At 36.0% G+C, this 11,235-nt stretch overlaps 1 protein-coding gene across 3 annotated transcripts in view; it reads left to right on the plus strand.

Annotated features, from left to right (window-relative positions):
- Positions 1-6,422, plus strand: part of CAMK4 (calcium/calmodulin dependent protein kinase IV) — a 336,488-nt gene extending 330,066 nt beyond the window's left edge. For all 3 annotated transcript variants that reach the window (XM_055112534.1, XM_055112533.1, XM_008952101.6), the window contains one exon: positions 345-6,422. In XM_055112534.1, coding sequence (XP_054968509.1) covers positions 345-785 — 441 coding nt within the window. In that variant the 3' untranslated portion in view covers positions 786-6,422. The remainder of the gene's footprint in view (positions 1-344) is intronic.
- Positions 6,423-11,235: the final 4,813 nt, after the last annotated feature.

Genomic DNA, 11,235 nt, shown 5'->3' on the forward strand with positions numbered 1-11,235 from the left:
GTAAAAACTACTAACATCCACAGAACTAGTGTTCTGTAAAACAAATACACCGGGAAACACAGATTAAAATTTTCAAAAATTGGTTAGCCACAGGTAAACACATGTATTCAGGCTTTCAGTTGTCCAGATGATTAAATACACTAATTTGTATTTAATTTGAGATGAAAGAGGTTTTACTGTTCATTCTCCAAATTTTCTTTTGGCAAACAATCTAGGAATAAGGTACTTTGAAAACTTTAACACTAACCTATAAAACGGAATCCCTAAAAGCAAAGCTGGGGTTGAGCTCTGATGTGGGGTGTTAAAGCAGAGGTAACACTTGACACTCTTCTGTTTCCAATCAGGCAGCGGTGAAGGCTGTGGTGGCCTCTTCCCGCCTGGGAAGTGCCAGCAGCAGCCATGGCAGCATCCAGGAGAGCCACAAGGCTAGCCGAGACCCTTCTCCAATCCAAGACGGCAACGAGGACATGAAAGCTATTCCAGAAGGAGAGAAAATTCAAGGCGATGGGGCCCAAGCCTCAGTTAAGGGGGCACAGGCTGAGCTGATGAAGGTGCAAGCCTTAGAGAAAGTTAAAGGTGCAGATATAAATGCTGAAGAGGCCCCCAAAATGGTGCCCAAGGCAGTGGAGGATGGGATAAAGGTGGCTGACCTGGAACTAGAGGAGGGCCTAGCAGAGGAGAAGCTGAAGACTGTGGAGGAGGCAGCAGCTCCCAGAGAAGGGCAAGGAAGCTCTGCTGTGGGCTTTGAAGTTCCACAGCAAGATGTGATCCTGCCAGAGTACTAAACAGCTTCCTTCAGATCTGGAAGCCAAACACCGGCATTTTATGTACTTTGTCCTTCAGCAAGAAAGGTGTGGAAGCATGATATGTACTATAGTGATTCTGTTTTTGAGGTGCAAAAAACATACATATATACCAGTTGGTAATTCTAACTTCAATGCATGTGACTGCTTTATGAAAATAATAGTGTCTTCTATGGCATGTAATGGATACCTAATACCGATGAGTTAAATCTTGCAAGTTAACACAACGTAACACTTAAAAGCATACATTTTCAGCAACCGGTGGCACATATTTGAAGTGAATAGTAGCAAATTGTTTTTGCTTTGAAAATCTAGCCATCCTACATCCTTTGGATTTCTTCACAAGGCAGTAATTCCTTTGAACTACTGCTTAGCTAATACTAGGTAGTGCTAAAAGACATGTTCCCATAACTTTTACACATTTTACTTTTTATCATTGATGTGTTCAAACTGTTTACAAGGAGATGCTTGTAGATGATAGTTGTACATATGTGCAAAAAAAAATCCACTTGCAATGGTAAGAAATTGAAGTATCCTTAAAGTCCATGAAGCCATATGTCCCTAAAGCCTGTGTGGAGAATGCTTTATTTTATTCTTATTTATATACACTATATTAATAATAACCAAAATGTTCTAAGATTCTGCCATTTTACAACCCTGGAGGAAGTAATTTACAAACTCATGCTGAGTTCCATTCTTTCCTTCACCTGCTCTCCAATAAGATGACTTTCTGATAGACAAAGCTTAGGGTGTAATAAACAGGGAAGAAAAGAAGGTAAGACTGTACTTAAACTGATGAAGATAAGATTGATTCCTTTTCATTTTCCAGATAAAATTGTATTTACTCATGAATTTATACAACTTTACAGATGAGAACATTTTAATGGATAAACTCTATAATTACCAAGTTGCAAATATTTAGAAAAATCTATTTCACAGGTTAGTGCCAAAATGTCTTCATAGAGTAGGAATAATATTCCATTATAAGATTATTCATTATTTACTTTAATAGAGTAAGAAAACATTATTGTTTATCAAAGCTCTTTTTTTATCCAATTGATGGTTATCTACACATATCACTTATAAACTAAAGTTATTTATGAAAAGCTAGTATGTCTTTTTCTCGTATTTGGAATGAAAGTACCCACATTTTACAATGTAGTGTTGAGAATGTGGCTGCCAATAAATTTAGCACAATGCAATTTATTTACCTTAAAAAACAAACAAAAACAAAAATAAAAATACTGATTTCAAATCAGACTCTTAAAAAGCTGGAACATTAGACCTGATATTTTATTATGATTTTTCCCAGAATAAGTTTAATTTCTCTTTGACTTTCATAGAAACACTTTCCCCTTATAGAAATTACACTAAGTATCTCCAATTTATTTCTAGTTTGAGTTGAAATGAATGTTTTATCAGATTAATTGTGTGTCACATTTTTGGTGGGTTTTCTCAATTTTAAAAAAGAATTCATTTTAAAAAATAATTATTTTCAGAGACCAAATAAAGACAATAAAAATGACTATCACATAAAAATCCTTGTTAAAAAAGAGATCTTAAATTATGTTGGCTCTCCCTCAAAACTGTTAAATTAGAAAACGAAACTAAAGCTCCAGTTTGTAGAGGCTGTTGGACCTCAGTAGACATTCTTCTTTTCAATCACAAATCTCTCTCTACTACTATTCTCATGGGAAGAAAACAAGGTAGGACTTCTTATCTTTCATAGTTTAAGAATCTGACAGGTCACTGATATGGAGCCCCTGAAGAAGCACATCATCTGGGCTCAGAAGATTATTTTTTGTTTTGTTTTATTTGTACTATCTAGTAGAGAGCACTTTTCTTATTCCCTCTTTCCTTCCTTCCTCATTTAATTATTCCCTCTCAGAATTCCCATGTTGTCCATTATAAGGGGCTCGCTATTTTTAACCTTTAAGAATGTCTTCTTTGTTAAGCATTAAGATTTCCATTTAAGAGGATCAATTTCCTGTTGTACTTTTTACCATGAGACTGAAACACACACACACACACACACACACACACACACACGTGTTGGAAGAGCAAAGAGAGGGAAGGGGGTCTTTTTAGAAAGTGGCACTTCGCGCTTAGCTGAAAGATCAGAACACATCATTCCTCCCTGCCCACCCCCATATTGTTCCAAGGGCAGTTGTTACATTATTTCAACACTAGAGTAGGGCGGACTGCATTGTTTGGCCCTGAGAACTATAGAAACAACGTTGCAAATACCATGCCCAATGTGTATTTTAGAATTTACTCATTTAAATGAGTGCATATTACCATTCCTCCATGTGAGTACTCGAGTTGATAATTCCCTCTATCTTTTTAAACCTATAAACTACATTTTTAAAAAATCAATGGGAGTTTTAAATTTTGACTCATGTTAAAGATTAGATTCTGATAATGACTATATAGTGACTAATTTCATTGTTTCAGTAGGAAACAAATCAAACTTTCAAAAATGTTGGTCATTTCAGTCAAATTATTCAAAGATTTCATATACATACATCCTAAGTTAGGATAATTATGTTAACATTTTTGAAAGAACAGCCAATGTTTATATTGCTTGTTAAAATGGAATGTATTGTCTATCTCAAAGATTACTTAGCTAAATAATAGTAGACAAATAGAGATTTAATTTCACAAAATACTTCATAACATCACTCCTAATTGGCAATATAGTCACAAAGCAAAAGAATTCAAATTTCAGCAAACAATAAATTACATTTTACATTTTAGAGCTAACACTTATCACATTACATTATGGGTTTTTATTTTGAGATAAGTTCAGTTACATAGCATAAACTAGGTTTTTTTTATAACCATGAAGGACAGTCTTGAATTATTTCCCCCATTAACAAAGTCTAATTGGAATCCAGTATTTTTTCTCAAACTGTAATTTCACTTGTCCCAGGACACATAAATAGGTAAAAATTAGAATAATATCGTTGTAGAAGTTAATTGTCCAGAACAAGTGCATTATATAAATATAATGCAAGCACATGTCATTTAAGATTTTCTATTAGTCACATTTTAAGAAAAATAGATGAAAGTATAGTATTTTTAATCCAATTCATCCAAATTATTCTATCGATATATAGTCAATATTAAAATTTAATGAGAAATTTTGAATTCTTTATTTTTATACTGTTTTCAAAATCAAGAGTGTATGTTAGGCCTTTGGGACATCAAGTGCTCAATAGTCACATGTGGCTAGTGGCTACCATATTAGACAGCACTAGTCTAGAGTACTTTTTATTTTAAGCAAAGTGACACTTGAAGTTCTATGCTTAGATTTAAGTGGCCTCAGTTTTCACATTGAGGAGCTGGTGGGAGGCCACAAAGAAAGTGTTTCAGAAATGTTACACACTGAGTAAAAGCTTATTGACCACTCCTGCCCATTCATTTACTTCAGAGGAGAAATGATTCCTAACATGACTTCAAAGAACGGGCATTACTAAATTATCTACTGACCAATCCCTCTGATTCCTGATGGGCCCTGGAGTCTTGACTACAGCCTAGAGTCTCCTGAGTACTGCCATGATGCCAATAGCATTCTTGCTTACCAAAATCTACTCTCAGCCAACTATGTGTCTTCATTCAGGAAGAACTGCACATAGAATCTGATTTTGAGGCCTGGATTAAGCTTCATGCCATCCTTGTATCACAGGCAATATGTCTTTCTGGAAATCTAATGAACCATACCAAATCTGCATGATGAAGATTGTGTAATGATGGTGATATCATGCCAGTTATCCTCAAAGTGGGAATATGACCATTAGCTGGCATTTTTTAAGATTTCCTTAGAAGGGTTTAATCAACACTGCCATTACACATGGATTTAACAAAAGACTTTTGAAAATTTTTTACATACTGATTTTAGAATAATCCTCAAGGTTCTATAGTCATTTTTAGTGGAAGACTTGAAAGGAACAATTTTTACTGTGACTTCAATTTCATAGTATTTTAAACATATTTTGTAATTCAGAATGTTTAGCAATCCCTATGTCCTGTTTCACATGCATGGTAACTGATGGTGGGTTGCCTACAGGCTGAAGATTTGGAGAGAGCCATTTTGTTTCATAAATCAGTTTTTATTGCACAGAAGCAGCTGGTTGTATTTCAAGTTGGAAAAAGAAAAGTAAATGCCAGAAAAGGCAAAGGATAAACTTAGTAAGCCATTTATTTTGTTTTAGAATTGTTTTTGCAAAGCAAATTTTTTTAAAAAAAGGTCAACAAAGTGAATCAGCACTAGCATTTTCTTGATGGTTGACTCAATGTATAATTAACAAATATACATAGCAGAGTCAATTAATCATAGTGCCATTATGTCACTTATTTGTCATTGCAAAGTATTCAGTCATGTTGTCTAGATTTACTTTAGATGGTGCAAAATTTCCAGATAGTAACCTATGTAAAAGGATTTGTAATTTCCTTGTAATTCCTGCCTATTAGTCCATATTCTGATTTCCTTATGTTCATCACTGATATGTTCCTGATCAGGGTCATTGCTAGTAGTTGAGCATTTACTGGTTGAACATTGTTTAATGGTTAGATGTTATGTGTGTCTGCATTTAAAAAAATTATGTACATGTTATTTCACTATTGGTATTACAATATTCATTACCACATGATAAACAGAAATGTACCCAATAATTTCCTATAAAATTTTTCAAAGTCCTTTTATTCCCCTGACACACTCAGGGTGAATTTTTATCTCCTTGGCAAATAAGAAAAAAAAGGAGAGAGACCACTGGAGAGATATCAGCAAACCACCCACAGTAACCAAGTTCAGTATTTCCTCTTTCTATATTTTGACCAATATATTAAGAGCAAGTTTTGTCATTATTACTCCTTGTGGCTATTACCTGAGATCAGATAATATAATCTCAGCTCATAAAGCTTGGCCATTTCTATACTTATCTTGGAGAGCAATAACAAACTTGATTAATTTGTTTGGTTATTTAAAATTCCAACTTTCATAAATGCTCTGTGATGTACTCAAGACGATTGGGTTGTGTGATACTAACTTCCTGCAAGAACTCAGTCTGTTCCCTGTTGTCTGGTTCAGAGGTCCACCAGGGCAAAATAGAAGCCTTGCCGAGAAAGTGAACTGTCTTACTCCTTCAAAGGAATCAGATGTTGCTCTAGAGAAGACTCCAGGCATCTACCTGGTTGAGCTCAAATGAGGCAAGTGGGAGAAAACCTCTTCTCATCCTCTGATTGAAAGTGATACAATTTGAATATTGGTATATTGTCATTGGTCAGTAATGGAAAAATGAGATTCCACCAATGGGTTACTCTTTTCTTGTCTTGGTTTGCTATGCCTTATCCCAGATCAGTGTTTTGTTCCATCCCTATGGCCAACTCTAAAGCCCTGACAGGAGCATCCCAGACTGGAGAAATGCAGCGTATCTGTGGCCCAGAATTTTGTTTGATACTCTAAACAGCAATGCAAAGACTACAAAATCACACTATTCTAAACAGTTGTTTTCAGCTCATTTTGAAGATTGACCTGGAAAACATATAGATACAGAATATATACATTTAATCGTTGCTTGTGATTCGTTGTGTCAAAATAACATTTAATTTTCACTCTGATTAATCTTTATTTTCCATTTAAAAGATTATTTCAGGCTACTTAAATACAAGACCTTGCATTCTAATTTTTGAAAGCGGTTGTTTTCCCTGAGCTGTCTCTCAACTTTGACAGTTTGTGAATGATAAAAAGTTACTAGGTTTGTCCTTTCCTTGATAGATGTAGAGCAGTTCATCTGTTTTGTAAAGGTACAGTTAAGTATAACTATAGGCTGGGCGTGATGGTTCACGCCTGTAATCCCAACACTTTGGGAGGCCGAGGTTGGCAGATCACCTGAGGTCAGGAGTTTGAGACCAGCCTGGCCAACGTGGTGAAACCCCTAATACAAAAATTAGCTGGGCATGGTGGCACGCTCCTGTAATCTCAGCTACTCAGGAGGCTGAGGCAGGAGAATCTCTTGAACCCGGGAGGCAGAGGTTGCAGTGAGCCAAGATCATGCCACTGCACTCCAGCCTGGACAACAAGAGCGAAACTCCGTCAAAAAAAAAATATATATATATATGACCATAAATTGAAAACTATCATCTCATACTGCCTCCTTTTAACCTGACCTATTTTATATACCTACAATACAGTTAATATGCAGCAGCGTAGAGAACAAAGAGCATATTCATAATTTGTAATTTTGTTTTTCTTTTTACGGCACCCTTAAGTCTCAGTAATATTTTAAAAGTCCTCTATAAGCCAAAAGAACATTGTAACATATCCATTTATTAAGGAGTTAGGCCTAAACATAGTAATAGTAGTCCATTCCATGTCCAACAGATGTTGCTGTGTTTCCTTCAACATTTTTCAATGTCTTGTGAGTTTAGTGAGTGGGTACAGCTGAGTTGGGGTTTAGGTGATTTCTTATGCCCAATGAACTAAAGGTATCAGTAAAAGATTATTAGTAAACAAATTAGTTATTTATGCTCTTACTTGAATGTCAGTCATTCATTTTATCTCTCGTCTTTGAGATACACACATTAAAACTTATGTGCGTATTTTTTTAAAGAGTAATTTCCACATAATTCCCCAAGAACTGAACTCAAATCTCCAAAAATTTTTCAGAACTCAAGCAACCTATGATTCACAGAGCAAATCTACCAAAGCCCCATTTTTACTGGAACACAGGCATGCTCATTTATGTACATATTGTTTGTGGCTGCTTTTATGTTGTCAAGGCAGAGTTGAGTACTTTCAACAGAGACCATATGGACTGCAAAGCCTAAAATGTTTATCTGGCCCCTTACAGTAAAACAATGACCCTGGGTTTTCATGGCACCCCAATGCCTTTTTGGTGACTTGCAGGAATACAGATTCCTATATTCCAGTTTGTTTTTTTTTTTTCTCCTTAGCTTAAGGTTCGTATTCCCATTTGCTTCTGAGGAAGTTAGGAAAATTTTGTTTTATGTTGCAGATGCTCTCACAACAATAATTGTGCTGGAGATAGATACAACTTAGTGAAATTTTCCTACAGAACTAAAAACGCAAAATTGCATCACTCCTGAAGAAAAGAAATTTGGAGTATGAATTGAGTTGGTTGAGAGTAGAATTAAAAAGATTTCTAGCACTTTGAGCATGTTTTAGAAATTTGATCCTTACATTTAAAATTATGTAAATGACATCTTTCACTGGCATTTGCTCACATTTAAGTCAATCTACAGCTGTTACTTACTAAGCTAAGAAATAAGATCCCTATGGTTCTGAATCTCTCATAATATTCTGAAGTAATTTATATCAATTGAATTTTCATTAATCATTTTAGGAAATATTATGTTTTATTTTGTGGCATTATATGACAATGACTTTCTCAACAATAGCTCAGGGAATACGCAAACAGCCAGCTCTTTTATGTAAGAAAGCCATTTTCTAATCCCCACGCTTTCCTGAGTGTTACGTATTTCATTTCTTTGAAAAGAGAGGGCCTTGAGTAAATGCTTTCGTTTGCTTTCCTTACATATTTAGAAATCCAAGAAGGGCCCTTGTCTTAGTCTATTTCTGTCACAGAGAAATTGTTCATTCCAAAATATCCACCTTAAGGGAAGCTAGTGACTGAGATATGGAGAAAAACATAGGCATTCATGACCTTTGTGTTTCCGTTTGACTTTCAACATCTGTAACCAAAAGGTCACAAATGAAATATTTAGTAGAAAGTGCAATATCAATTTATTAGGAGTACCTAAAATTATAACTCTGAATAATATACAGCAATATTATTGCTCTATTATTACAGCAATCAATAATATAATATAGCCACTAGGATACACTCGCTGTAGAACTCAGAACAAAAGATATCAATCTTCTGCCAGTCCGCATCATTATGTGTAGCAGAGACTTTACTGGAATGACTGAGGGGAAAGATAACAAAATGTAGATTAGGATTCCACATTCTCCCCTGCCCATCTTCTTGATTGCTCAGTTTGAAGACGATCATTGATGGACAAATACTTTAGAAATGAATGAAGTCAATAGCTAATGTTTCTCCCAGAAACTAAACAACATAGTTTAGGGGATATTAGGCCTACATTCTAATCACATTGTAAGGAAGTGATTTTCTAATTTTGAAGCTTCCCAGGAGCAGCCCCGTCCAGGAACAATTTTCCCTGTGAACTTTCACTGAGAAACTATTATATGCCATGGAGGAGTCAAAGATGAATTAAATCCAATGCTATCCTCCAGGAGTGAGCTTTGTAGTTGGAGAGAAAAGCCAACCTTACAGATACAACCTGTACATATATAACCTATGCTGCATTTAGGCAGATGATAAGCCCTAGGAATGGAAAGAGGGAAAAGCTCCCTTTTGCCAGGAATGATGAAGGAAAGCTTTATGGAAACACAGGCTGTATGTGAAAGATGGGTGAATCTTTGCAGGTAGGGAAGAAGTAGGGGGCATGTCTGGCTGAGAACCGGCCTGATCATAGAGTGGAAAAATGAAAGGCAGAGGTGAAGGAAGAATACTAAATGTGAAAGGCTGAAATACACAGGGAAGTGTTGCCAGTGTGCAACAGAATCTCATCTCGTGCAAAATTCCTTACTCCTTCCTTACTCTGGGTAGGTCCATGTGCAGCCTTTCCTCAGAGCATCTAGCCTGACATACTTGGCTCATCTGCTGTGCTTCTAAGCCAAATAAAAATCATCAAACACATCGAAGATATTTTTGGGAGTCACCAGGTTAAAGCAAAGCCTCAGTCACTGAAAGCAAAAACTGAATTGTCCAGGTCTCCACTGACAAAACAGAGTAAATGATAGTATGACAGATAATTTCAAGTTTTGCAAGACTCCAATTTCTGAAAAATGTCTCATGACTCCAAAAAATCACGTACTTCCTAAAATGTTGCCAGTGGAGGACCGAATCAAGGTTATTGCTGACCTCATTTTTTCAACCTTTTCAGTTATTTGACCTGAATAGGCAATCCCCCAGGATTTCTGATTGAATTCTGCCTGAAAGTTTAGATTTTAAAAGACAACCTGTAGGAAGCTAAGTCTCAGGCAACAAAATTTAAAACCATCAGAACTTGTTTCTCCAAACATCAACCTGCTCCTGTCAAGTCCTTTTTCATCTCTCCCTTTTGTCCCTTTACATACTGTTTTGTAAGTTCCTTTTGATATCATTTATTGCAGGCAGTATTTTTACATCCATCTTCAAGAAACTTGGGAGACATTTAGACATTTAGTATGTGTACTTTTAGTTGTCTTGCCTCTTTATTTCAGATAATGCCTGTGATTAGTGAATGGCGGCATTATTCCTGAAGACAAATGAAGGAAGATAGGGACCAAGATCGACTGTCATTTGAATGATGGAAGAGAAGTAGAATTACTGTGAGGTTACAAAAATCGTAAGTTAGCAGACATTGAGAAAGGAAAACTTCCTACTTGGGCTTTTCAGGCTTATGTGACATTATCTGGTTGTGTTTTCTAGTCTTTCCTAAAGGAGAAATTTTTATTCCTGGGTTGCTGAAAGCTTTCTGGACTAAAAGGATATAAGCAGCTCAATAGCAGCATAGAGGATTAGATTAATGGAACAGCACTGCATACAGGAAACCTAAATCTCCAATAGTTTAGGCTGCAAGTCAGTAGCCAAACACAAGAGCATGTAAGATTTGGAGGACAAAGTATAAATATTTTAAGTTTACACAACCAAGATTATAGGCTACCTTCCCAACTTCTAATTTGAAGAGCACTGAAAACGGAGCTGTGAACACTTCATTTTAAAAACCTGACAATATGGTGCTATTGACTACTTAATACAAAGATATATTACAATATTTTTAGGTAAATGTATTAAGTCTGGCCTGGGCATAAATGTACATACAGAAAATGTTTGTAGAGAATTCATCAAAATCATGCCCATTTGCTGTTGTAGAGCTACAGTATTCTTCAATGGTGGTGACTGACCAGTGAGTTTCTACTTCCTACAGATGGGACACAACAGTCATGGGCTGTCTCAGCTGCCCAAAGCCTGAGGCAGACCACATGAGAGCTGTGGCTTCTTCTTGGATTCAGGTTGGATAACCCAATTCAGTAATTAAATATGTAAATTTGGGGGGGGGTTGGGGGGTGTTTTCTAGGAACTTGAAGAGTACGTGACATTATAAAAAATGGGTGTTGGAAGACTAATTGTAGAAATTTGACCTGAGGGCCAATGTTACTTGGTGTAAGTTCACTCAGACAGACATGTCAGAACATGCCCAAAGAAGCCTATATCTTGCTGCTGGGAAATGTAAAGCAGTTTGCATGTAGAATATGATAATAAATCATTTAAGAACCCACCAAAACTTTGCATTCTGTGATTTCAAATGTTACCACAATTCAAGAGAGACACCATGGACATTT

This window comes from Pan paniscus, chromosome 4 (assembly GCF_029289425.2).
Source record: "Pan paniscus chromosome 4, NHGRI_mPanPan1-v2.0_pri, whole genome shotgun sequence".
Classification (NCBI taxonomy): domain Eukaryota; kingdom Metazoa; phylum Chordata; class Mammalia; order Primates; family Hominidae; genus Pan; species Pan paniscus.